This window comes from Coloeus monedula (genome assembly GCF_965178545.1).
Source record: "Coloeus monedula genome assembly, chromosome: 5".
NCBI lineage: Eukaryota > Metazoa > Chordata > Aves > Passeriformes > Corvidae > Coloeus > Coloeus monedula.
Genome location: NC_138785.1, coordinates 866,176 through 893,639, shown reverse-complemented (window position 1 = coordinate 893,639; position 27,464 = coordinate 866,176). Strand labels below are relative to the sequence as shown.

General features: G+C 46.3%; 1 protein-coding gene across 1 annotated transcript; it reads left to right on the top strand.

Annotated features, from left to right (window-relative positions):
- Window positions 1-1,550: 1,550 nt before the first annotated feature.
- Window positions 1,551-26,776, top strand: MOB1B (MOB kinase activator 1B). The gene is made up of 6 exons (XM_082281901.1): window positions 1,551-1,634; window positions 16,570-16,736; window positions 19,228-19,321; window positions 21,020-21,153; window positions 22,318-22,481; window positions 22,770-26,776. The coding sequence occupies exons 1-6, from the start codon at window positions 1,621-1,623 to the stop codon at window positions 22,845-22,847; spliced, it is 651 nt and encodes a 216-aa protein (XP_082138027.1). The 5' UTR covers window positions 1,551-1,620; the 3' UTR covers window positions 22,848-26,776.
- Window positions 26,777-27,464: the final 688 nt, after the last annotated feature.

Genomic DNA, 27,464 nt, shown 5'->3' with positions numbered 1-27,464 from the left:
CAGCCATCTCCAACAGCCCAATATTAATGTGGGACACAAAGCCTGCACGTTACATAAGCGTCTCTCCTGGCCAAGTATCTCCTACTGCAGTAACCAACATTTAATTTTAACTTGCCGCTAAAATAAAACGCTCTGTGGGTAGAAGGAAGTGTATGGGTGGGAACAGGGAATGGAGGTTATTCGTGTCCCAACAGGAATGTGCCAGAAAGATCAGTGATGTATTTTTGTTTGATTTACATAGCCAACTTAGTCTGACAGCATCTGTTACAAAGTGCCCCAAGACCCATTCCATGCTTTGGTTGATACAGCCAAAAGGAGAACTGCAAACGCTGGGAAATGCTTTTTAATTACACCTTTGCTGCCCAGTAAAACACTGGATTTTAAAGGTGTCCTAAAAACAGCAGTGTAATTTTAATTTACTTAGAAATGCACTGACCTGGCATTTTGACTTAGTCTGAAGGACAGAGATAGAAAGTGGAAAATGCAGTTTCAGCATGTAAAAATGTGAGGGAGGCAGATGACTGTCAGTGTGGGCACCTAAGGCATTACAGCTGAAACCCCTGGTGTGCCCTATAGAAACTTAAGTGTTGTGTGGGATTGTAGCCTGTTTCGATGTGCTGAATTTGCCTGATAAATCTGGAAATCATCAGGTTTTCCTCTGGCTTACCTGCCGCAGTGTGAGGTTTTCAGGATGGCCGAATCCCCTTGCGCCAGGAGGGAATCCCTGGGGGTCACGTTTCCTGTCCTGTACACTCTCCGAAATCTGGCTTCTTAAGTGACCTAAACAGAGCCAGATTTTCGTGTGAAAATTATACCTTGGGATTGCAATTTCTGCCATAAAGAGCACTGGGATGTGGCTATATCTGCCTGCCAAGGATTTCTTAGCAAAACTGCAGGGTTTTCAGCTCAGCAATTTAGTTTTTTTCTACCTCAGCTGCCCATAGTGTCACCTGAGGGGTGCCCCTCCTTTGCTGACCACTTGCCCTCACCAGCCCAGTTAAAAATTGCTCACAAATCAAATATTAATAAACACTAGAATCCACTTCGTCACGTTTCATTAAAAAAGGGTTCAGTGAGGAGGGCAGAAATGCCGGTTAATATCTTTCTCTTCTTTTTCTGGTGGTGGTGGTGACGACGTGTGGGCTGGTACCTGACCCCCTTTGTCCTGAGGGCTGAGGGGAGAAGGGGGGCTCTGGAGGGGCAGGGGGTGCCCGTTTCCAGAGAAATGTCGGGGGGTGGGGGGGAGATTCATGGGAGTCTCTGAAGAGAAAGGGAGCTTTGGGGGGGCAGGAGATCCCCGTTTCCACGGAGGTGTCTTGGAGGCACTCACACGGAGATCTCTGAGGGGAGGCCTGAGTGGGATGGCCGTGCCCGGGGCCGTGAGGGGACGCCTGGGGGGGAGCCCCCGGCCGTGAGGGGAGGCGGGCGGTGTGGGAGCCCCGCAGCTGTGAGGGAGGAGGCGGCGGCGCGGGGGCCGCTGGGGGCGATGGCGGCCGGGCGGGCCGTGTCCCCGCCCCGCGGCGCTCTCCCCGCACCCGCCCGCCCTCCGCCGCCGCTGCCATTGGGAGCCGTGCCGCGCCGAGTCCAGGCAGCCGCCGGTCCCGCTCCGCCGCCATCGCCATGAGCTTCTTGTTGTGAGTACCTGGGGAGTGTGGGGGGTCCTCTCCTCATGTTCTGCGCCGTCCCGCCGGGCAGGGCAGCCCAGCCCGCCGAGCGGCCCCGGCCGCCGCCCGCCCCCTGCCCGTCGCTCCCCGCCGGCCTGGCGCCCGCTCCGTCCGCTCTCCGCTCTCTCCCTTTGTGCCCCGGACCCCCGGCGGCCCCGGGAGCAGCCGCCCTGCTCCGCTCCGCCGGCAGGGAGCGGCGGGGCCGCCGCCGCCACGCCGTGAGGGCGTTTGGAGGGCGGGCGAGCCGGGCTTCCCCTTCCCTCACGGCTTCCCCTCACGGACACGAGTTTGGAAACAGCCACGGATCATCAGTCCGGGGGACCTCCCCGGTGAGCTCCGCGCTGCCCGGCGAAGAGGTGTCGCTGGGTAGGCGAGAGCGGGGTCGGGGTCAAACACCCACCCGAGGGGTCTCCCTGGGCTTTTATGATATTTTCCATGTGGGTTTCTCATTTCTGGCGGGCAGAGGTTGGTGTCGTAGCGTTGTGTGCCCCAGCTGAGTTAGGAGCTGGCGTGTGGCAGTGAATCCCGGTGCAGCTGATGGGGCAGGTGGGGCTTCCCGGCTGCCGGAGCCCCGCTGAGGACCTGGCCAGGCTTTACTGCGGCAGGAAAAAGCTCCCTCAGGGGTCGGTGGCGATTCAGGTGCGCGCAGAACCCCACCTTCTTTAAATTTTGCTTCGTGGGCAAAAACCGAATGAACTTTGGTCCCTCCCCTTGGAAACAAAGACGAGGTACTTGTGACAATTAACATAAACCGGTTCAGTGACCTATTAATTAAGGCGAAGATGCGCTCTAGGGAAAGAAGGGCGATCAAGGCAGCTGAAAAAGGCAGCCTGGAAGAGCCAGGCTCCATTAAGGCCTTGTCCCCGCTGAGTGTTCCCGCACGCTCCGGGTTCCGTGCAGCAGCTCGTGGGACTGTTGCCGGAATATCTGACAGTTGTTAGGGGCTTGCGCTGATAACCAGCAGATGTAAACGTAGCCTGGGTTTAGAGAAGAGACTTTATCTCAGAGCTGGAGTGTTCTAGTAAGTTGTGTTCTCATGGAGACAAATAACCCTGGCGCTGGCTTCCTCCTCAGTCCCTCCTTTGCATTTATCTTTTAACTCTGCCGTACCCAGCCCGCTCGCCCGTCGTGCTCCGTGGCCCCAGAGGGATTCTGAAAGGCACCTCTCAGCTGCGAACGGGAGGTGGGTGCAGATGATTGTCCGTGGATGGAGGCGCGGTGCTCCTAATGAGAAGCCCAGCTGTCCCCCTCCTTCGTAATTCTCAGCTGCCACGGTGGAGAAGGGGGGGACAGGATTTCTAGTGTCCTGGGAGTCTGGTTTGCAAATTAGAGAGCCTCCCTCTCCATGGCATTTGGCTAACTGGGAATGGAAAAGCATGAAACCCTCCACCCTCAGTCACAGGCAATAATGAGATGCTTGTTCCTTTTTCCAGACCCTACTGAAGCCTAGGAAAGCAAACCTTTACCCCTCATCTCTGTTGTTCCAAGTGATCCTTCCGGACGAAATATAGAAATGGAAACTGGAGTTAGTGCATGACAAAGCTGCCTCAGCTGTTGTTGGCAGAGTGCTGTAGATGGCACCTAATTTGCTCATCTGCAGTCTAGAAATGTGCTTTTCAAAAAAATAAATTGAAAATATGCCCACTAGGCCTCGAGGAGACCAGGGAAACTTTCTGTGTTGCTCACATGGAGTTTTGGTGGTTTTTTTGGTTGCTTGGCTTTTTTTAGGGATCCAGAAAGTTAGCATTGCCTTTTGTCAGACTTGAATTTTGGCTTGATATGAGTTATTGCAAGACAGGGCATGGATATCTGCAGGTTTAATAATGGCAACTTGCATTTTGAGCTGCAACCCCCCCGTATTTTCACGGTACTTGTAACACAGTCATCCATGGTACTTTTTCACCCCTTTGTCACTGCGCTGGTGTGGAGGTGCCAGCAGTGTTTGTCCGTGCTGCTTGCCCTGCCTCAGTGACGGTGCTGTCCTCCTGTGAGCTGAGTCACAGCTTGGGGCTCGCCGAGGACGATTGTCCTTACGCACCGGGAAGGTTTCCTGCGTGGCAGCGAGCCTGTCGTGCAGGTTTATCGTCGGGGACTGGGCTGCAGCTTGTCAGTCTGACACCCAGCACGGTGCCAAAAGCGGTGCTCTCTCCTGCAGGCTTCCTTGTTGTCAAATAACAGGGGGATTGTGCTCGGATAACACAGGCTGTGTGGGGCCCCCCTTGCGCGGGCCTTGTCCGCTGACAAATCCGTGGCTATTCTTCCCTGTTGCTAGGGCCAGTGACATATAAAGCTACATGGGGGGGGAAATAAAATCAAGGGGAACCATTGTCTTCTCTGCTTATGGGGAACACTATAAAAAGACTGTCTTGTGAGGCGAGTCACTGAATTAATACAACTCGGTTTTGACAGCAATTGTTATTTTCAGCTCCGCGGTTTTCTCTTTCTGATCTGTTTCTTCCTTTCTGAAAAGACTTTGTAAACCTCTCCAGTGGTTGAATAGGTTATCCCAAATCTTTAAAAACGATTTAAAAATGGTAATTGGACTAGAAGATATCTCCAGTTCCAAAAAAAACACTGCTTGGTAAGTTCTCTCTAAAAGGAAATTACTGCACAGTTGCAGGTACTTTAGCTTACATCTCCAAGGAAAAAAATTAAAGATAGTTCTGGTGGGCGTGCCATCTGGTAACATGCTTGTGTTATCCTCCGCTGGCAAAACTTACATAAAAAAGAAGCTGGATGAAAACCATTTATTTATAAAAGGAAAAGATTCAGTTTTATTAGTGAAGTTCTGACATTGTTTTCTCTTTAAAAAAAAACCCCACAGAACCCCTATCTTTGGATTAGTGAATCCCTCTCCAAAGATTCCAGCACAGGGTTTTTTAAAAATGAGATTGATTTAAGTAGTTGTTGCCTGATCAGTCTTGGAAGGACAAGGAGCTGCTGGAGGTGAGCGAGGGAGAGTGGCTGTTGTTGGGGGCACGTGTGTTTTGTGACTGAAGGCCAAGTTAACCTGTAAACCAGACTGGGGCACGATGTGCTCTTCCTTCTCTGCCTTGTTCTACAGCACAGTGGAGCCTGGCAGCTGCCTCTGATGCTCCACATGGTTTGCTGGTTTTTGGGTTTTTTTGGCTTTTATTTTTTAATTTGAAATCATACTTTTTGTGTAAATATATGTGCAGAAGGTGTAGTGAGACATTACTTTTTTCCCCCCTTACATCTCTTGAAGATTAATATCAGAATCAGAGCTGATGGGTTTATTTCCAGATTGACAAGCAGTATGGCCTTCCCAGTTCCTCAGGCTGGTCCTGCTCTTGGAGAACACCAGGGCTGTTTGTTGTTGTCCCTTCCTTGGCTTCCTGAGATGCTGAGTTGCTGCTGCTTGTCCAAGGAATTCCCTTCATAATGTGGGCAGTGTAGCAGTGGAGTGCTTTGTGAGTGCTCCTTCCATGCTTCTGGAGATGTGTTTATCTCCTCTTGATGAAGGACTCCTGCAGAGGACCAGTAGGCACTCCTCAACTGGAATTTGCTTATGGAAAAATCAGCATGTAGGCATTTGCAAGCTGTTGGAAATGGGAAATACAGCGAACATCCAGATATTTTCTCCCCTGTGCTTTAATGTATTTGTTTACTTCAGTTTTAGCTTGAGGAGCATAAGGCTACGGCAGGATCGGGGCAGGGGCTCTCCACACAGGAGTGTGTTAACATAAAATCAGCTGCTTAACCAGTACCATTAGTGATGTGTTCAGTTCCTTCTTTTTTTTTTTTTTTTTTTTTTTTTTAAAAAGTACAAGGATTGAGAAGTCTCTTGAGTTTTCCCTGTAAGTAAATTGGAGAAAGAACTGTAAAGCTGTTACCAGCTTCCTAAGGAATTTTTTTAAGCCTTGGTAACAGTAATTTCAAGTTTTGAGGAATGCAGAAGTGTTCCATAGCGGTGGGGTTTAAGTGGAATCAGCTCTGATGATGAACTTAAAGCGAAGTAAAATGTGGGGTTTAGGGCATCAGATAATGAAGTGCTGCTGCCTTACCAGTGAGGTTGGAGGTAGAGAGCAAGGAGGCTGCTGCCTGGCTTTTATTTCTGCAAGAATGGGTCTTCCTCAGAGTCACAGAGCTGTGCAGACTAGTTCAGGCTGTGAGATGTCTGCACTTGGCCTGGCACTTGGAAAAACAACTTTTGCCCCTACTGCTGTGTTTCGGGAACATGTAGTAGGTTAAGTGAGTGATTGTCACTTCTGAATGTTATTAGATAGCTCCTTCTCAGATAGAAACATTCGTTTGGAACGGAAAAAAAAGCATAGGAAGAAAGGCATTGTTCAGTGTGAAAGTTGTGTTTACTACATCGCAGTGATGTCTAGTCTTAATTGCTTCCTAATTGTTTGCTTTTATGCCACGATTGTTTTCCCTTGTTTGTCCTTCCCTCTGTGTTTGCAGTGTAATCCAGCCAATGCCATTAGCTATTTGCAGGGAGGAGTGGTGGAATGTGGATCACTTTCGGGGGGGGGGGGGGGATTTGTTGGCTGGAGAGTGGCTGGGATTTTCGTCTTTATCAAATGCCTTTGTCACCTTTTAATTTTCAGATAGGTCTTTGGATTTAGGGCCTCTTCGTGGCAACAGCTGTGGGGTCACAGTTCCATCTCGCGCTGTCCTGAGAGACATGCAGTCTTTTTTCTCTTGTTGGCAAAAGGATAAACTATTAGAAGCATTTGTCCGTCAGGCAGTGGCTGGAGGGTTGCAGGAGGCTGACAGAACGAAGCGGCCTGTTTTTCTTAGAGAAGTAAATAACTGCATTAAATTTGGCCACTTTAAGTCTTCCCTCGTAAGCAGTAAGGCAGATCTTGCTGCCAGAGCTATCAATAAGCCTCTGACCCACAAATCAACCTAAACCACAGGACATGCTTTGCGATGCTTTTAGCGTTTGTAAACTAAGCCACTTCCTATTAGAGTTGGGCTACAATGAATCTGCTGTTTGCCTTTTGTTCCTTTTTTCTTTTTTCCTCCTTTTAAATTCACAGGGAGACTGTGGTTTATAAATTCAGCTGCTATAAAATCTGTTTTCAGCTAGAACTGAGTATAACTATTACTTTTCTCAGACTTGGAGAAATTGCTCTAGCCTTCATGTTTCATGACGTGGGGTTGTGAGGATCCAGTGCTCTGCTTTGTCATCTGTGTATACGCATCTCTCAGATGCTTTCCCAGGGCACTGCTGCTTGGGTTGGTATTTTGGGGAGGGGATGAGAAAGAAGGGAATGAGAGCCGAGGATTTGCATGTATCCATGTAGCTTAAATTGGTTCCTGGAGACTAAATTGGAAATAACTTCCAATTTCTTAGTGAGCTTAGGTACAAAGCGTGGTGCATCTCAGGCGTGTTCTGTTTGATTCAAGGGTTTGCTTCCCATTTCAAATCCTTACCCTGAGTCAGCAGTCAGTCAGTTCGTGTGGAGGAGACGGTAATTTTGTTTACCAGTCCCACCCTGTGAATCCATGAAGGTAACAGTAGTTTTTGCCTTGCAAATGAATTTTGATACTTTTAAAAGCAGTCCATGGAAGCATATTTACTCACTCTTCTTCTGTCTTTTTTCACCTCTGAAATCCAGCTGTGGCCTTAGCTTCTTGTCCCAGCTTTCCTTCTGGCTTTTTTTGGTGTGTGAAGACACTTCTACCTTGTTCACCCTCTGTTCTTTCTCTTTCTTCTCCAGTTCACAGCTGATCCTTGACAGGAATCCATTCCTCTTGGTATTCTTAGATACCTGAAGAGATCCAGCCCATATTTCACTTGAGTTTTAGTTGAGGTTTGCTTGGGGTTTGTTTGTTTGTTTTTGCTTTTTGTTGTTGTCTGTCCTTGCACCACCTCATCTTCCAGTGTGGTCACTTGCCTCTGGGGTTAATTGCTTGTGTCCTCGAGATGCTGACGTACAAAGTCTTAATCCCTTCCTCACTGAAGGAGAGCAACTTGCAGATAAAGACTCATAATGCCTGGATTTGTTGTCTTTATCACAAGTCTAATTCCTTTTTTTATGACAAAGAGAACAAATGAGCTTAAATAAGCTTTGATAAATTCCTCTCTTGCTAAAAATTGAGACAACTGTTTTTTGATACAGAAATAATTTCAACCTAAACAATGATTGGGTGGGTTCACTATGTTGACCTTAATGAAATAACCCTCATTTTGTTTTGGTAGCTGGTGCTTTAATTGTGTTTTTACCAACTTCGGTAGCACAGTCCTAGTTTTGCTTGAATGGATTAGTTGTTTTAGGGACCTGCTCAGTGTTCTCCATCCAGGGATCAAAATGGCATTACTTTGTCTTTTACTTTATGGCCACAAAATACTGCTTTTTCAAATGTTGAGGTGTACCTTTCAGGAAAAACAGCATCTCTAATGTCCTGTTATTAACTTTTGTGGTTAACAGCTCTTCTTAAAATTTCTTGCTGCAATAGAAATGGAAAAAAGTAAAAGCCTGTATATTTAAATTCATAGAACAGTTAACTGACTTTGAGCTCAACTATCAAATGGTCAAGTTTAAATAATTTCAAAAGAAACGTGCTCCTGTGTATGTGGGAGCGGTCGTTCCCTCTGAGGTGCTTCAGGAAGGTGGGTTTTCCTGATAAGATACTTCGGAAGAGATAAGCAAATTTTCCTTAACATAGTTACATGTGGCACATACAGGATTTTATTAAATGTGGGGGATGTGTAAGAAATACTTGGGGGTGAGATAATGCAGTGTATTTTTGGAAAGCTCTTAGATTATTCATTGCTGCCTCCTGTCCGTTCCTTCTTCCTGTTGTTCTCTGTGTCATTTCTTGCCTCTAATGATTGTTAGTGCCTGGATCCAGACCCCGTTTTGCCTATTAATCCAAGTGTTAAGTGTAATCTTCCGTCTCTGTTTGAGATTTTCTGTTGGGAAGTTGCCGAGTATTTGTCCTTTACCACATTCCTAGACTCAGCCTGTTTTGTGTGGGGGTTACAGTAAAGGGCAACCTTTTATGCAGTGCTAAATGACTCTTTCCCCATGAAAATTTAGTTAAATTTCTCCTTTAACTGCCCGTTCCCTAAGCATATTAAGAGATGGTTCTTTTTGTTGTGTTTAAAACGATTGAAGACTGTCTTGAACTCTTCAGTTAAGTCTTTTTTTTGCTTCCTTTAAAATGCCGTGATGTGATTTCTTAGGTTGTATGACTAGATTTGCTGTAGTCATTCATTAAGCATTGGTTTCCAAAAGCACTGATCAGCATTTTGGGAAGCCATCCATGCTCTGAGGCATGTTCTCCAAACACTATATTTGGTGTACAAGTAAGGATCTAATTTGATGCCAGAGCCAAGCTTTTATTACTGCAATTTATCACCCTCAGCGGGTTGTAGATGGCTTTCTGCAAAGCTCTGCTTCCTACTTGTAAATGTATTTACAGGGTGTGACTGTTAGCAGCAGTTTGGGATGCAGAGGGCATTAGTCATGTACAGACAGATAATTCAGCTGAATGTAAGGAAATCTGCGTGGCAGGAGGACCAGTTTGCTGTGGAAAGCAGTGGACACCTTTTGTGTGGGACAGTTCTCTGTGTTTATCACGTGGAAGAAGTGCTGGAGTAAAGAAATCACAGGTAGGCAAGCACTGTTCATCACCTGCTTTGTTTCTTGGACATGCTCCTCCTTTGCCTCCTGCCTCAGCATCTGGGGGATGCTTTATGGGACTGGAGCATGTGAGGCTGCCAGAGGCAGTCTGGAGCTCTCCAGGCCACTTCAGGATAGTCTCAGTTACTTGGGGAAAGATCTTGAACTCCTTCATGCCTACTTAAATGGTTCAGTAAACCTTCTTTCTTTGGGAACACTACCAGGGCCCTTTTTTGGAACACCATCCGGTGTGTCACTGAAAGGAGCAACCCAGACTTGGAGCTTTATGTATTTCCTTGTATTTCTTTTATCATTGGCTCAGTTTTATATATGGGAAAGGGTAGGTTTTACAAAAGAAAGTGCAGTTGTGTCCACTGAATGGTGTCTTAGGTACATTCCTGCAGTAAAGAACCTTTGTGGAAACTAAACTTGGAAACATAACTGGGTGAAGTTCTGACTTGAGTTGGAGTTCGCGCTGCGCCCTTCCTTTTGAGCGAGCTGATACTAATTGACAGAAACAAGGGTTTCCTGAGAAAAGAGGGGGAACATTGGTGAGGAAATAGTGCTGTTTAGCTTGCAGGGAGCTTAATTAGGGACCAAAACGTTCAAAATACTGAACTCCATCTCCCAGGAAAAAACAAAGCCGTTGGAAAAGAAGGAATACTTCATGTTTACCTTCTTCAAAGCTCCAGTAGCCCACCCTTTTAAAGAAGTACTATGTGACTATTAGGATATTAGAAGAAATAACTCTAGTTTTGATTATTCCTTACAGTTCCATGAGGTGTTTGTTTGTATGTACACAGTAAATGTTAGTATTGAAATAGTTGAGGAACCTAGGTCTGATTGAAAGGACCCAACAGAACAGCCAAGAGTAGTGCTCACCTTTATTAAAAATATCGAGTCTGCTGGTAGTAAGCTTGAAATTTTGTGGGTGAAGACAGCGTTGTGTTTGCCTCAGAGCAGTCAGTGGATTCCTGGGAGTGTGCAACAAAATGTTTGGGGTAATCTTCATTCGTCTCATGAACAGGATTTCAGATGGACGTCAGGAAGAGGAGAACATGTGGAGAGGTACTTGGGTCTCTGCTGGAAGCTTCTTTGTTGCCAGTCGGAGTGAAAATGTGTTTCAAGTTTGGTGGTGTTAAAGCTCTCAGAAAAAGTCCGTGAGAAACTCGGGAGCAGCAGTGCAGTGACGTCCACAAAGCACACACAGTAAGCATTTTGGGAAGCTGCAGGTTTTGTGCCACGGGCCTGATCCAGTTCCTGCGCTGTCCCCCTGTCTGCCTGCCTGTCTCTGCAAGTCAGGAGGGCATGATTGCCTGGAAGACCGATCGCAGCTTTTCTGTGGTGGATACTGCTGTGTACTGCTGTTGGTGGCTCTGGCCTGCCCCTCTCTGTGAGTCCTGCAGGGAACGAGGCAGGAGAGGTTGAGTCACTTCCGCAACCGTTGGCTGCCTTGGGAGTAGTTCAATTGTGTTTGGAGTGCACAGACAGGGCTCTGGTAGTATCCAGTGAGGGCAACTGTGACTTGCTTTGTTTATTTTGAGGATTTTCCAGGAGATGAAAGTATTAAATGAATGCGTTGTAAATGAAACAAGGGAATTTATTTTGGTTGTGAGCATAGCAAACTGATGATGATTTCCCGGTCATGGGATGGGGTTCTGGATACACTTGCTTGTTCCTTGCACCGGGAATTGCAGTTACTTGGCAGAAGGGTTGCATCCAAGTGGGTAAACAGCAGGAACACCATTGGGTGGGGTTGTAGCAGACACGAGTGCTGTAGCATAGCACCTCCCCCTTGTTTACAGGCACTTTCTCAGCCTGCAGACGGAAAACGGAGGCAGAGGGAAGCGTAGGTGCCTGGCTTGGCTGGAAAACACGCTGTGGCCACCTAACATCTCTGTGGATTTGGCACGGTGTGCCGCTGCAGGGGAGTCAGGGCACAGGGAACAGGGACGCGGCCGCTCTCCAAACACCAGACACTCGTCCCCTGTTCACTGCTCAGCCAGCAAATGTTTCCCTTCAGGTGTATGCTGGTGCACATCAGAGTTGTGCTGGACCAATCCCACACTGGCTCAAAGTCACTGAGTCTAAACTGTGTATGTATAGGAGAAAAAAATGCATTTTAAGAATGTGGATGTGTACAGGTTATGTCAGCTTTGACACTGAGGGGGTGGTGGCTGGGGCAAGCAAAATCAAAACCGTTCCTTAAGGCTACCTTAAATAACTTTCTCTTTCCTGGATGTGAATCATCTGATAAACGTCTGCTCTTTTAACATGTCGAGTCTTGTGTATAATGGGACCTGTGTTTTTTAAGAGTTGTTCGTGAGATTGTGCCTTTTTCATCTGCCATCCTGTAGGGAACTTCAGTCTGTGAAGACAGCCTTTTTTCCTAGAAGGGGAAGCCAGATTTCAGTCCCCACCCTGATGGGTAGAGAATGAAAAACCTCACAGAAACACTGATTTCTCTGTCAGTACTCCGGTGGAAGGAGGCACCGTTTCAAATCAGTTATGATGATAATGGTCACCATATCCCTTGAGAAGCATCTTTGGATTCAAAAACCTGCAGAGAATTGAAGTTACTCTGTGGTATAGCTAATAAACAATAAACCCCATGTATTCTGTTCCTACAGGAATGACCATGTGTCTGGGGAAATTTTTCAAGTCAATGCTACTGATTCCTCCTTAAACAAACCAAAACAAAAGCTCTAGGCCTGGAATTGCTTTCTAACCATGGCCTTACTTTCTGGGAGAGCAACTGTGTTGTGAGAGGAGCTGGCAGCTCCTAACTGCTTCCCAGACCTGCTGCATGGAATGCATCCTGAATTCTTGCCTTGCTTTTGTTACCTGCAGATTCAAGTGACTGGACTGAGACAGCCTTACTTCAATGAATGGGAATTGGATTGGAAAAAGTTGACTTTTTGGTGCTGTAAGAGCTGAAGGAAGCAACACTTTGCTCTCACGCTCTCTTCAGAACAGAAATGTTGTGACTGTTCAGTTTTATAAATAGAAATGCTCAAGTTCAGTCTCATCAGTGCAGATTTTGAACATGTTCAGCTTAATTTTACCTGCTGTCCTTCTGATGCTGTGGTTGTCACAGGGAAAACCTGTTCAAAGGCTGAAGCTATTGATTTCATTGCCAAAAAGTAGCTTGAGCTTTTATTTTAATTTCTATGTTGATGTGTTGGCTGGTGGAAACAAACACGATCTTACTCTGATGTTTCTATTCTTAGCAGGATGTTATCATTTGAAGGCCTGTATTATTGTTTAAAGGCTGGAAATGTTTGCTTTTCTGGAATTTGGGTCTCGTCTTAGAGTGTTTCTGTGTTTAAAAAGAGGCACAGCAGGAGAAGGGAGACAGAGAAGTGCAGAGCTAAAACTTGGAGGCTTCTCTGGTAAACTCACTCGTTGGCCTGTGGCAGTGAGTTGCTGCCTCAGTTTCCCTGTGTAACGAGACACTAATGATCCCTACTTTAAAGATACTTTGTGAGGATTAATTAATGCTTATAAGGGGGTTTGAAGATGAAAAAGCAGGAGTTAACACAGGACAAGTTTCTATGCCCTGGTTAAATGTTCTGTGAACTGTCTTGAGTTCAGCTTTTTGAGAATCTCTTGAGCGTTTCCAAATATTTCGAAGGGCTTATTTCAGCCTGGCCATGGTGGTGATGGTACAGCTGTACCTCCAGGAGTTGGTTACTCACTCCTTACCCCAAGGAAAGGGGCCTCAGCATTGTGGAGCAGTTAGAGGAATGTAGGTGGCAGGTGTAGGGTGAAAATGCTGCCACTGCACAGTAGGTGAGAGCCTGGTGTTAGTTGTGTGGTGAGAACAAGCTGTGAAGGGTTAACTTTTATGGATAAGAAGCCTAAACTTACCTGGTTTAATTCAGGTTTCCCCAAATCTGCAGCAGACTTGGTGGAAATAGATAAAAATCTCTGCTGAGAGGCTCTGTGGACAAATGGTTGGGAGTGGGGAGGTCTAAGCCAGGCCAGCCCAAGGAATTCTCCTGGGAGCAGTTACTGGGAAGTTTATCAAGAGCTGAGGCTGGATATTTAAGCTGCTTTGTGTGCAGAACATCTGCCAGTGCTGTGTTTGAAGCTGAGATGAGCTCTTGAGGCAGCGCGGGGTAAGCAAGAACACCTCAAGTTTTTCCTTTCTTCTGGAAACATCCTCTTGCCAGCCTTGAGACAGAACAGCCTGCAGAACCTGCATCACCAAACCCACGCCCTGGCAGCAGATGAGCGGCTAAAATGACAGCTTTGGAGGAAATTTGGTGTTCCTGCTTAGGAGCGCGTTGTGACGCGGCTGCGTGGGCTCGTGCCGGTGGGAAGGGCTTGCCGAGGCTCCCGAGCCCCGCTTCCGCACGCAGCCCGGCTCGGGAGCCAGCTGCCTCAGACAAGGTTCCGCATTTAGCGCTGGGCTGGGCTGCAGCTGGCACTGCTGGGCTGCAGCTCCTGGAGAAACAGAAGGGCATCGTTTGCTAGAAGCGTCGGATGTGGGAGTGAAGGGAGCGAAGCGTCCTTGGAATCGCCGGAATTTCTTGAGAAATTCCTTTTCAGTTCTCCTTGAAAGGCTGCAAATCGGTTGTGGCGAACAGTGGGGATGATGCAGCGGTGCTCCCCATTTCATGACCTTTTTATGTCCAAGGAAAATGGGATCTTCATTGGTTTCTCTGTCCCCTCTCACTTATGCCTTAATACGGAGGAAACCTCAGAGACTCTTAAAAGGAGAAGGCAGGTGCTGCCTACTAGCTTGGAGCATTTTAAAACCTCGACAGAAATGGCGAATTCCATTATGGAATGTAGCTGAAAATAAAATGTTTTACTTGATCCATACGTAGATGGTTGTGTGTGTTGCTGGCCACCAGGCAGAACTCTTTGAAGTTACTTTTTTCACTGATTGCTGAAGGAGTTGAGGAAATAGACCTGGAACAAGACAATTTTCTGAATCTGTCATATGAAACAGATTGGCATAATAGGAAAAAATAATTATTTATTTGGTTAAATAATAGGAGAGCTTCTGAACGAATAAGGTAATTGGAATAATGTCTATTAATGCAATATTTATTACCAGACTTTCCAAGAAAAACCACATCCTATAAAGATTTTTGGCTTAGAGAGGCTGCATTAGGCTATATCTGAGCTGTGTCTCAACGAGTGTGTTAACTGGCTTTGGTGAACTGCATAAATGCATGGAATTCTGATAATTTATTGCCAAAATTGCGTGTATTTCCATAGCACGCGACGACTACCAGGCTGCATTTATCCTAATTACTTTTCCTTTTGGATGCCTGCCTGCCTGCCTTTCGTGTTGAGACCGTTTCCTGCTGTCTTAGGGTGGCTGTGCTGCATTTGAGAAGCAGGGATCAGAAAGGTGTTGGAGGCAAAGATGGAATGGCTTATTTAGAGTAGTAGATGACTCTGTTTTTACAGCTTTTGGCTGCTTATGGGAAAAAACCCCGTTTCTGTGAAGGGGGGAGCAGGGATTAAATGCTACCTAAAGCTTTTTCCAACCTGTTGCATTTTCTGCTTCCTTGACCATGGGGATCTGTGCAGGGTATTCAGCAGATCTGCAGTGACTTGGTTTGTTGTGTGGCAAACTCATGAGCTGGGGTGGGTACGGTGAATTGCTACCCAGAGTTTCTCAGGATAAACTACTTATTTAGGGAATTCCTTCTCACTCCTTTCCTCATGCCCTGTTTCCAAACCCTGGTCCCTTTGTTGGGCTTGCTCTTTGTGCTAAAATACAGTTTCTTGGGTTAGTTATTTCATAAGCTTTTTCCAGGTTGCGTTTAGCTTGTACTGGGTTCCTTCTGCTTACATTGACACATGTGGAAAGATAATGATCCCAGTCTCTCCTGCTTTCCACGTTTTAGGTTGTATTTTCACGCCCTGTGTTAGCAAAGCGCCTCTAAAGTGGCTGTGTTCCTGAAAAGAAAACAATTGGGTTTAAGTAAAGTAGTCAGTCAAGAGATTCGGGGGTTTTGTTTGTTGGGTTTTTTCAGTTTCATCTTTCTTCAGAGCTGGTTTGAGCCTGGCCTGGCACCAGATGCAGGTGGCTGGAGGGGTGGGAGGTGACGGCAACTCCCTGAGCCACAGAAGCTTCTCACTCCCACTGAGAGGCAATTATTTTATTCAGGATTTGTGTCTGGTATCCTGGCTTAGGGTGAACTGCAGATGACTGGGAGCATTAGAAGTGTCCTGTAATAGAATAGATGGGAGCAGGATGTTCCCTCCTTCTCCTTCTGGGTCCCAGTTTGATTGAGCAGCTGGCTGCACTGGTGTTGGTCGGGTGTCCATGTGAGCATACACAGCTGTACAGCTGTACCATCCCAGGATCCCTGGAAGTCCAGCCAAGCACTTCTTCACAACACCCAGGACCCAGGATTACCGCAGAGGCCTGCAGGAAGGGGAGGATGCTGCTGCTCCTTCGGAGCCCGGGAGAGTCAGAGCAGCTCTGGGACCATAGAACAGAATCACAGAATCCCAGGATGGTTTGTGTTAGAAGTGACCTCAAAGCCCATCTGGTTCCAACTCCCTGCCATGGGCAGGGACACCTTCCACTAGCCCAGGTTGCTCCAAGCCCCGTCCAACCTGGCCTTGGACACTACCAGGGATCCAGGGACAGCCACAGCTTCTCTGGGCACCCTGTGCCAGGGCCTCCCCACCCTCATGGGGGAGAATGTCTTCCAAAGCAAAGGATTTCTTCCTAGATTAAAGAGAGACAACCCTTGCACCCCACCAAAAAAAAAATTCTGTTCGGTCCTTAGAGAGATGGTGAAACATTGGCCAAAGAAACGAGATCTGGATAATATTTGTAATGAAAATTGTGCTGTCTGGGTTTCACATCTTTCCACTTGCATTGGAATTCAGAGCTCAGTTTGCCTGTTCTGACAGAAGTCATAGCTCATATATGAGAATACGCACAAATATTGGCTCCTTTGAAACTTCTCTGCAAATATTTAATTCTACACGTCATGTTTTTGACATGTTAGGGGTTCATGTGCCATCCAGCTCGCTGCTGTGGTTTAAAATTCAAATGTCTAAATGTTTTTTTCTACGTCAGTCCACATTTTTCCAAACAAAATTATAGGTATGAAAGTGATTAGGTCAGAAAATGGTTTAAAAAAAGTCAGAATACCAGTTTCTTTAGCACCTCAGTTTTTGGTAAATACCCTGTTGCAACCTGAAAATATGTGAGGGGGTAAAGTATTTAATGTTGATCTTGTCCTTACCTGGGACTGGTCTGCTTGTTTCCTTTTTGCTTCCTCTTCCAAAAGGTCTCTAAATATTTCCTCTCTCCTTTGCAGTGGTAGTCGCTCTTCCAAAACCTTCAAACCAAAGAAGAATATTCCCGAGGGGTCTCACCAGTACGAGCTGCTAAAACATGCCGAGGCCACGCTGGGAAGCGGCAATCTCCGGATGGCTGTGATGCTTCCAGAGGGGGAAGACTTAAATGAATGGGTTGCAGTTAACAGTGAGTTGCTGGCCTTTTATTCGTCGTGGGGGTGTTTAAAGTGGGCTGACACTTGTGGGAGGACAACTGTGCGTCTCCTCCTATTCCTGGAGAGAAGGGGCGTCGGGAGACCTTGCTCTCGACAGCTCCCTGATAGGAGGGTGCAGCTGGGTGGGGGTCAGGCCTTGCTCCCAGGGAACAGGGACAGGGTGACTGGAAACAGCCTCAAGGTTCAGGTTGGACATCAGGAAGAATTCCTTCATGGAAAATGTTGTCAAGCATTGGAGGTGTTTGAGTCCCCATCCCTGGAGATGTCCAAGAAACAACTGGACATGGCACTCAGTGCTCTGGTCTGGGTGAGAAGGTGGGGATCAGCCACAGGTTGGACTTGATGATCTCAGAAAGGTTTTTTCCATCCTAAATGATTCCGTGATTCTAACGGGGTTTGTAATTTTGCTAAAGTTAGTTCCTTTTGTTCTACCAAGTTTTGAGCCTTTGCTCTGCTAAGTCTCTGATGTCATTCTTTTAACTTCCTCTAAAGCTGTGTGTCCAAACTCTCTGCTTTCAGGCCAACCAATGATGCCTAAATGAGTGTTTTCTGATTGCTTGAGCTTGTTTCCTCCTCCTTCCTCTCCCTGCTGCATGAATTTTGCCCTATGCTCCCAAAGAATGGATTCTCCGATTGCACTCCGTAGCCCGTGCAGTTTTGGCTGCCACAAGCTCTGTGCCCTGTCTGGGTGCTTCCTCATCTTTTGCCTCTCAGCCCTGATGTGCTCCAGTGGTGGTACGGGGTTGATGGTGTACTGCAGGAGAAATTATGCTTGAGCTAAATGTTCTCTGCTTGTTTCTGTGGTTCTGCCTTTTTTCTTCTTGCTCTTTGACATGTTTGGGAAGTGAAACCATCACACTGACTTCCACCTTCCTGTTCCCAAGCAGCCACACAGTGCTCTGCTGCTCCACTTGCCGCTGCTTCCAGGGCAGGCTGGAATTGCTGACACCATCCTTTGCAAAAGTTAATTCACACTGCCTTGCAAAACTGTCTAGAGAAAAAGCCAGCCCGCTTGTGTGAGTAAGCATTACTAAAGATGCTTCATGTATTGCTGGCATCCTTCCCTTTTGGTGGTTCCTTCACTCCCGTGTCTCTGCTTTCCTGCGTGGCAGCAGTTTTTCCCCTTCCCAAATGACTTAAGTGCTGAGTTAGCTATAATGAAATTGTAGCTGTGTAATTAAAGAGTGAGCTGATGACGTGCTCCCTTCCCTGAGCATCCCTGCACCACACCAAGCACCAGTGGTAGCTGTGAGCCCCTTCTGCTCACTGAGAGGTCTCATGAGGAGACGAAATGTGTGACTTCAAGTCATTGCTTTTACCCTTCTCGTCCTGAGAACACAAAACCAAACGTGCTCTGCCCTGCTACTTCTTGCTCATCTCTCAGCCTGACTGGTGTCTTAGGGAATGACTTGATGTGCCTGTGAATTTTGAGACTTCCAAGTGTGGGATTTGCCATAATCAGTCATTTTGTTGGAGCCTGTGTGGGTTTTCTGAACATGCCTGCCTCGAAGCAAACAGTGGGCTGTGGTTTCTGTTGGGAGCAGGGAATGGAAACTTAATTAACAGTTCTTGTGGGCACTTGAGCAGCGAGGGCTGGTGTCCTGCATCTGCTGAGCAGTAGCTGTGACTTGCTGCTGTGACGTTTGTCTAATCTTGGCTGTTTATTCTCTGAAAGATAGCTGCAGATAAAGTGGATTTTATAAACTGATTGCAGTGACCGCAGTTCCTTGTGACAGAACCTGCTGTTAGTTATTGAAAAAGAATCTTTTTTTCAAAGAGCTTGGAGTAATTAACTAAAAAAGCAACTATAATACTAGGGCTAGAGGGGGTATTTGGAAGAAATTATTCCCTGTGAGGGGGGGGAGGCCCTGGCACAGGTTGCCCAGAGAAGCTGTGGCTGTCCCTGGATCCCTGGAAGTGTCCAAGGCCAGGTTGGATGGGGCTTGGAGGAACCTGGGCTAGTGGAAGATGTCCCTGCCCATGGCAGGGGCTGGAACCAGATGGGCTTTAAATACCCAGTCTGGGATTCTATGAAATGTTCTTGGGAAAGGTGGGCCTTTGGAATACAGAGCCTGAAGGAAGCCACTGTCACCTAATGAGTACCTGCTCTCTCTAGTTCAAAAGTTTGTGCTGAAAATCTTTCTTTTATTCCACACTTGCCAGTAGAATTTGGGATTGTAATAAAATGCACCAAACTTTCAGAAAAGGAAATAACTAGGATTTCTCTTTCCTTTTTCTTTTTCGAACTGAAGATTTTGCTGCAGTGAACAATTAAATAGTTCTTGCTGGAGGCTGTTCCAGAAAGTTGGTGGTTGCATTCTGCATCTCCTTTATAATGGATCTTAAAAAAGCAACAACAATGAAGTTTTTTCCTAAAAGCCGTTCCAGAACCCATGTTTTACAGTCTGGGCTGTAGCAATCTTGTCCTGCAGAGTGCTAATGGGTGGTTTCCGTGCTTTTCAGCTGTCGACTTCTTCAACCAGATCAATATGCTCTATGGAACCATCACGGACTTCTGCACAGAGGAGAGCTGCCCCGTGATGTCTGCTGGCCCAAAGTAAGAGCATGTTTTGACACGCTGTTGACTGGGTGCAGTTTTTGAGATGATTTGTCATTTGAAAACTTGAGACTAGCTGAGATGAGTGTCAGAGTTGTGGGTAGAAAGGATGTGAAAGAGAAGAAGGATTTGAATTTATTTTAAGGGGATGGGGAATGGAAAGTTAGTTTTTTTGGCCTGTGTTTATATTTGTTTGGTGGTCGTTTATTTTTTTCCTTTAACCTGGGAAGTAAATTTATTATCAAAATTATTCCCCCCCCCCCCCCCCCCCTTCTTTTTTCTGAAACCGTAATGAGGGCTTCCTAAATGAAGATTTAAAGTTTTTGTATGCAGGCATTCCATTAGGGCTTACCAAAATCTTTCTTGTAGATATTGTAGAAATATTAGATGTCTGGATAAGAATCCCCTACCCTGTGGCCTTCTTAGATTCTTCCTTATGCTTTTGTTGAGACGTCCAGTGTTTGTGCTTTTTCCTGCTCTCTAATTCAGTTTGTTGTTTTGGTCTGGCTCCGGACTGATCCTGGCACCTCAGCTAAATGTTGATATTTGTCCTACATCAACAGCACTTAAATCTTGGTATTAGAGCAGTACTGGGTGGTGAGAAATCCTGATCTTTCGTAAATCCAGACACATGGTCCATTTGGTGTGTCTGGGATTTTTGCATGTGTCCTTAGATGCAATTTTAAAATGCTTTCAGACCCTCTGATTTGTTGCCGTTAATAAAACGGGATTTTTTTTGTCCCATTGTGAGCAGCACCTTCATAATCCCTCATAAAATTTTTTTATGGTGCAAATGTTCTCCCAGTAGTTGTTCTGACAAAACTGAATTTGCTAAACAAATCGAGAAGACAGATTTATCAGATGCAGCAAAGCTTTGCATAAAACCACGTATGTGATCTGTAACACACAAACCCTGTGGTTCACTTGGGAGCTGGTATTGTCAGACTCCCTGTGTTAGGTGTGTTTGGGGTTTTTAAGCAATATCTTTCCAAAATTATCCACCATCTGGGCTGGTGTCAGCTGCATTCTCCAAGCCAGGCAAAGTACCTGTTCCATTCTGAATTTCACGAGGACTTGTTTCTGCCTGGTTGTGTACGTAGTCTAGCAGTTTTCTTAACCATAGAATCAGAATCCCAGACCAGTCTGGATTGGAAGGGACCTTAAGGCTCATCTTGTTCCAGCCCCCCGCCATGGGCAGGGACACCTTGCACCTGACCAGATTGCTCCAAACCTCTTCTTTTAGCTGAAAGACACTTCAGATCAGTTTCCAGATTTGTAATAGCATTCCTAGGAACCTTCCTGTGTCTGTAGAACAGCCATAATTTGGGATCTCTGGCGAGAGCTAACCTAGTTCGGTTCTCAGCTATGCAAAATTTTGTAAGAATATTTTCAAATGTGAAGAAATTCCCTAAATTGGAGGGTGTGATGTGTGTGGCTGGCAGCTGCTGCAGATGTCGAGTGTTTCCAGTTGCTGTGGCAGCGTGGCTGAAGTTTGGGAAGGCCTGCAGGAGGCAATGGAGCAGAATTGCAGTGGGGAGGCCGGGTGGAGGAGCGGGCGATGGTGACGTGGAGCACTCGGACCTTGGTTCCGAGGAAGGGCAGTGGGCGGGTGTGAGAGCAGGGGGAGCAGGAAGAGCAGCCTTCTAGGCTGATCAGGGGTGATTCACTGGTGCTAAATGCCACGTTGTCCTCCCCCAGGTACGAGTACCACTGGGCAGATGGCACAAACATAAAGAAACCTATCAAGTGCTCTGCACCAAAGTACATCGATTACCTGATGACCTGGGTCCAGGACCAGCTGGATGACGAAACGCTATTTCCTTCTAAAATAGGTAAGTGAGTAACTGCAGCTGAACAGTGCACTCGGGTTCCACTTGTACAGGAACATGCCAGTCCTTGAGCATAAAAGGTGTTCTTAGTGGCGGATGTGTAGGGCAGGTTCAGAAGGCTACATTATCTCTCTAAACACATTTATCTTTTAAGATATGTTGTAATACATGAACTCTGAACCACTCCTAATAAACACCTGTCACAATTCTGGATGCAGGAAGTACCAGTTCTATCTAATGACTGACTCTGTTCGTTGAGTCTGGTGTTTTATTCATTTTGAACAGTTAGTTGTTTCTTTAGAAATAAAGCAGACAGTCTCAGACCCTTATAACCAGTAACTGGCAGCTTTTTCTCCCAGAAGAGATGTTTAGGTGTCATGAGGACTTTCAGGCCTTATCTCCAAAGAAGCTGAATTGCAGCTTTGATCTTAAGTTAATGATTTTTTTTTTTTGCTTGTTTCTTTTCAAGTGAAGATGAAAAATAGGTGTTTTAAAGAGGTTTCTTTCAGAAAAGCAGGAGGGAAATAATGACCAACCAACAGTTCGGAGAAGATAACAGGGGAGATCTCTTAGTTGCTCTAATTTTGTGAATAGTTTCTGAAGCTTTTGATACATTTTCATTAAGCTTCTTCAGAGAAACCGTCCCTTCAGAGAGAGACTTAGAGACCATAAACTAACCAGCTGAGTACGAATTTCCCGTGTGCTGCAGCAGCCAGAGGAGGACATGGGATGTACATGTGTGCAGGGCAGGCTGAAGCAGGAACATGAAAACATTATTGGCGGGACCTGAAACCATTGGTGGGGTCTTGACTGACCTCAGAGCATCCAGAGCCTGGCCCTCTGGCCTTCAGACAGGACTTGAGCACTTGGAAAGGCTGCAGAAGAGCTAAGCTGACTGGGGAGACTGGTAGGTGAGGAGAAGCTAGACAGGTTTCGTCTTTTTAGATGGTTGATACATATCTTTTTTTAGCCTGGGCAAGTGACAGCTAGAGAGTTCATTGCTCCCGGGAGCCAGTTGCTGTTTCCCAGCCGATGTTAATACGATCTGTGCAGTGACAAAGGTCTGCTGTTGAAACTGATTTCACCTGTCCTGGGTTGTAGTGGCTTTCAAAACAGACAAACGTGGTCTGGGAGTTGAAGAATAAGCCATCTGTTTCTTCTTTCCAGGCGTACCATTCCCAAAGAATTTCATGTCAGTGGCCAAGACAATTCTCAAGCGTCTCTTCAGAGTTTATGCTCACATCTACCACCAGCACTTTGACCCGGTGATCCAGCTGCAGGAAGAGGCACACCTTAACACTTCTTTCAAGCACTTTATATTTTTTGTTCAGGTAAGGACATTGCAAACAGTGTGCTTGCTTCAAAGCTGCATTGCCCCCCTTCCCTTGTGGAAAAAAACCAGCATCTTCTTGAGTTCCCTTCCTTTAAGTGGGGGGAGAAAGCTTCAGGCAATGGAACACCGCTGTTCAGTGAGTGGCAGACGGGCAGGGGAGGCTGTAGTGGCTGAGGCTGGGCTTGGAGAGCTGACTGCCAAATGAATTCTGGCCAAATAAGGCTTCTCACCTGAGCTGTACGTACAAACCTCTGCATGTGTCTCTTTCTCCTCGTCCCCATTACAGGAATTCAACCTTATTGATAGAAGAGAACTTGCACCACTTCAAGAACTGATTGAAAAACTCACCTCGAAGGACAGATAAAAGGAAGAGGACTTCTTGAAGTCACTTGTTTCTTTAAGCGAGCGTGTGGTATTTGTTTTTTGTTAATTTGTTGGGTTTTTTTTTTTTAAAAAAAAAAAAACAAAACAACCCCCCTGTGCTGTTACCAGTGACAGCTGAGATCTACTTTCTGTGCTTTTATTAGGGGAAGTCTTTTCTCTGTTAGTGACATGTGGTAAATAGCTTTTTTTTATTATTATTTTATTGTTGTTACTCATTGTGGAATTTCTAGCAGGTGCTGAGTGTTTATAAAGGAAACATGCTTGGTTGGGGGATTGACTCTGCTGGTGGATGGGTTCTTGTGTTGTGTCAGTGGTAGCCCATTCTCATGAAGTCCCTGCAAGACTTGCTTACATTCTCTAAGTGCCTTGGCAGACTCACTTCTGAGGTGCAAAGCACATACAATACTGAACATTGCTGGAAACAGAAAATATGTACTAACACCCAGACACTTACTGATACTTGTTTTAAAAATATGTATCTATGCTTACAAAAAAAAAAAAAAAAAGCCATAACTTGCTGAAATCAATGATCTCCAGCTTTTAATACAGATATTTGTCTTATTTTTTTAGAGATGAATATAGAATTTTTCAAAACTAGATTATTTCTTACAAAGAAAAGCGAAGTTCTTGTCGCTAAAACGAAACAGCAAAGGTGGTGTCAAAATTACACAGACCTTGTGCTTAGCAAGCAGTTCCATGTCTGCTGCCGTGGGACTTTGCATAGTTGCTTTTATTTTCTTAGCAGGAAAGCATTTGGTTGGGTCAGCCAGCTTGTTAAGTTCCCCTAGCAGTTGCCAAATGAACAGTTAGTTTGCACATATACAGTTAGGGAAAATATTCCCTATAAAAAAATTGCACTGGGATAGTAGTAAAAATAATAAGGAAAACCTGGCTTGAAAAATAACTAGTGGAAAGGTGTTTTTTAAGTGAGGAATGAAAAGCCTGGCTCTGAGGACGAGCTCTGGTGGCCAGTGTTTGCTGTTTGAGGAAATGTGTCTTGGAGGGAAGATAATTTCATGGGTTGCTTTGGAGTTCCATTGTTACCATGGTGTTCTCCCCTGTTTAAAATCACTGCCCACCGCCAGGGAACTCCAGCTGTTGGGAAAAGCAGCAGGAACAGGTGAAGCCAAGGTGAGCACATGACAGAGAGAGAAGATGAGCTGCTTTTTTGCGCGCCTTGGCTCGGCCAAAAATGCTGAGTAAAGTTGGAAATGGTGGGCAGGAGCCTGCAAAGAAGGTGAGTGGCCATTGACACAGCCAGCAGGTAACAGCTGAGCACAGAAATGACTCGCTTGGGAGCTGCTGGGTTTGGGTGAGGCATCCTGATCTTCTGGCTTTTCCTATGCCCCCGTCCACCCAACAGTGCAAAAGCGACCAATCTCCCAAATTCCAACTGCACGGTTTAGACACAGAGCGAGCAAGGCAGGAGCTCCGAGGTGCTGAACAGGTGATGTCTCCCGTTAAATTTCGAGGTGACTCCTTGGTTTAGTGTCACGTACCAGCAAGAAGCAAAAAGGATGAATGTGTAGAAGTGAGGATTTGCTTGGAGATAGCAGTGCAGTGGTTTGCGTTCCTGGCACACTTCTGCCCTAGGAGGGCTTAGTTCTTGTTGTGGTTTTTTTCTTTTTAACAGCCAATTCTGGAAATCCAGAGGCATCTGCTGCAGTTCAGCCAGTCAGAATTGGAATGTACTGAGCATAAAAATGAGTCCTAGGTGGATAGTGCATTTTTTTTATTCAATATCTGGCAGTAGGAAGTCTTTGACCGAATAGTTTCTAGGCACGTAATAAAAGCTTGGAGATCATGATTTGCCTGACAGCTGTATGAACACATTGTTTAATTACACAACACTTGAAACTAACATCGAGGAGGTGTTTGCAGTGGTGGGGATTTAGGATCCCCGTGCTGTTTCTTTTTGCAGCTTTTCCTTGTTGTTTTGCTTCTGAAAGCTGTGGGACCAGAAGTTGATGCGTGTTTACACTCTCGGAGTAAGGGCACATGGAAATGCCACTCAATGGAATCTGGATCGAGTGAATGTGTTTATAAAATAGTGCATTTATGGGAGGAAAAGGGGGGAACACCCCCTGCCCCTCCAGAAAAAACCCCAGAGAAACAAACTCTGCACTGCTCCAGGCCCCCACTACGGACTTTGAGGGGTGACAAGCGCTCGGAGACAAAACCTTCCGGCTTTGGTCATCGGGAGCAGAAAGTGCCAGCGGGGTTACACCGGGCTGTGCTTCCAGTGCTGCCTCGGGCCTTCCAGTCTGATAGGATTCCAAATCCCTATGGTTCGTGGCGGTCTCTTGCTACCAGCATAGTGGATCTTGTCAGGGATTTGGGTGGCGACTTGGGGAGGGCACCTCCCTTGAGCTGGGAGGGGGCAAAGGGCCGAGTCCGTGGAGCTCAGCCACGGCTGGCAGTGCTGACAGTGCTCAGGTGGATGGATACGGGCTGTGTTGTTCAAGTCAGGGATACAAGTTACTCATGCAAAGAGGGAACAAAACCACCGCATTCTGCTGGGCAGGTGGCTGAGGGGCGAAAACAGGTTTCGAGGGGCAGGCAGCCCACCTGCAAGTATCCAGTTTCTTTTCCTGCTTACTATGCAATGTAGAGCTTTGAACTTCTGCTTTTCCTTGGAGATAGAGAGGAGCACTGTCTTTACCCAGTCCTTAGGAACTGACCCCTCTCCCAGTGTCCCTGACCGTCAGTTAACAGGTAAGGACACCTATTTGCTGCTATGGACTCGACTTACCTTTCAGATTGTTCCTTTCTATTTCTTGCCCCTCTTCCTTTCTCCCGGGTCACCAGACACAATTTTACTATAAACACATCCTTTTTGGATAGTTGTGTTTTTCCTTGCTGCCCTGTCCTCCTTTCCTGCCTGCCAGAGTGCTGTTACTGTACATAGCCCCCCTTTTAGTTGGATTATTTAAGGAGCTGCAGCACGAACAGAGATTCCTAGCTTTTTTCTCCACCAAAATATTCCCTTTTGCGCCCAATCTCAGTGAAGTTTCCTTCACTGCTGGTAGCAGTTGTCTCTTTTTCCATCCCTCACTCCTAAAACCACTGGCAGTTTTATGGATGCCCGTTGTCTTTTCCTGGGTATCTTCTCTTTTAACATGAGACTAACATTGGTGATTTTCAGTGTTAAACCTTCTTATTTCCCTGCTTTCCCTATGGTTTCCTCTTGCCAGGTTCAGTTTGCAGCCTAGGAAAAGATCCAATTACTTTATTTTGTTGAAAGAACCAATTCCCCAAATTGTTCATAGAATATTGTATTTTTAGGGGAGATTAATTTTTTATAGCCACTAAACTATACTCATTATTTTTGTACGTTTGCAACTTGGGGACATTTTTCCGAGCCATGTCGTGGAGGGAACACTTATTTTTCATGGCTGTTTGACTGCTTAGGAATGCTGTGGTTGTGTGGTGTAGAGGCACATCCCTTGATGTGCCCTGGGAGAGAGAGAAGGATGCAATAAAAATGAGCGAGATTTCAGTAAAAATGAACAAGGTTTAAGTAAAAGGCCATTCTTGAAGGCAAAAAGAAAAAAAAAAATCCGAAAGCGACACTAACCTTTCCTCCTTTAGAATCCTGAAATACGTGGGAGAAAATGCAGTGTAAAGCATAAAATGCAAGGAGAGAACCCTTACTGTGAGCTAACTGTGCCAATGCCGCTTCAGTTTGTAGTCACTGACGGAGATTTCAGTTTTAAATGAAAACAGCTTTTGATTAAAAAAGAGTAAGTTGAATGTCTGAAAATCCGCACCGTGTTTATTTGAGAGTTGTAAATAATGTATACAGATGGTTGTATGTGATGGGGCAGAATATTTAAATCCTAGGGTTTTTTTTTTCAATAAGAAACTGAAGGCTGTTTATAAGAGAAAATAAATAGCTATGTTTGACCATGACTGTCTTTATTTCCTTCTTGGACTTGCTCCTCAATGATCTCCTACTTGTAAATAGATTCCCCCCCCTCCCGCCCCCGTGTATTGTAAACATCTCACCACGACACACCCAAGGATGTTGTTGCGCGAGGTGCAGACTCTGCTTTTGGCCCTGCCCAGCAGCACAGGTGCCTCTTTTTGGCTTTTCTTTCTTCCAAAAGCCTCCTGTGACCCCAACAGCTGGAGCGCTACAGCTTTCCTGCCCTCCCATCCACGATGGGGTTCTGAAGTGCCCTGCGCCTTGGTAAGTCCCTCACACATGTGGCTGGAGGGCAGTTTGGGAAAAGGCGGTTTAAAATCTGGCTTTTACTTCAACTTCACACACAAATCTGGGGTCACATGAAGAATTCCTTCCTGAAGTTAAGTAGTTCTTCCTAAATTTTCAGTAACAGCCCCCTAAATTCAAGCGCCGCCGATCTCCTTTAAACCCAGCTCGCGTGACATTCCTGGAGGCGTTTTTAAGGCACTCGGTGGCTGGGGAGTGCCTTTGTCTCCTTTCCCGGTCCCTTTGTCCTGCGGGGCGGCACCGGGGGAGCGGCTCGTGCCACGGCTCTGACCGCCATCGATGCGCTCCGCCTGCGGCTGCTCTTGCCTGCGGCGGGGATCGGCAGCGGCGCGAGCCGGTGACGTCAGCGGCCGCTCCGGTGGC

Excerpts from the sequence above, each read along its gene's own strand:
- MOB1B (XM_082281901.1), top strand. Across the intron at positions 19,322-21,019 it reads GTGATGTCTGCTGGCCCAAA|GTACGAGTACCACTGGGCAG; the intron begins GTAAGAGCATGT and ends GTCCTCCCCCAG. Across the intron at positions 22,482-22,769 it reads ACTTTATATTTTTTGTTCAG|GAATTCAACCTTATTGATAG; the intron begins GTAAGGACATTG and ends TCCCCATTACAG.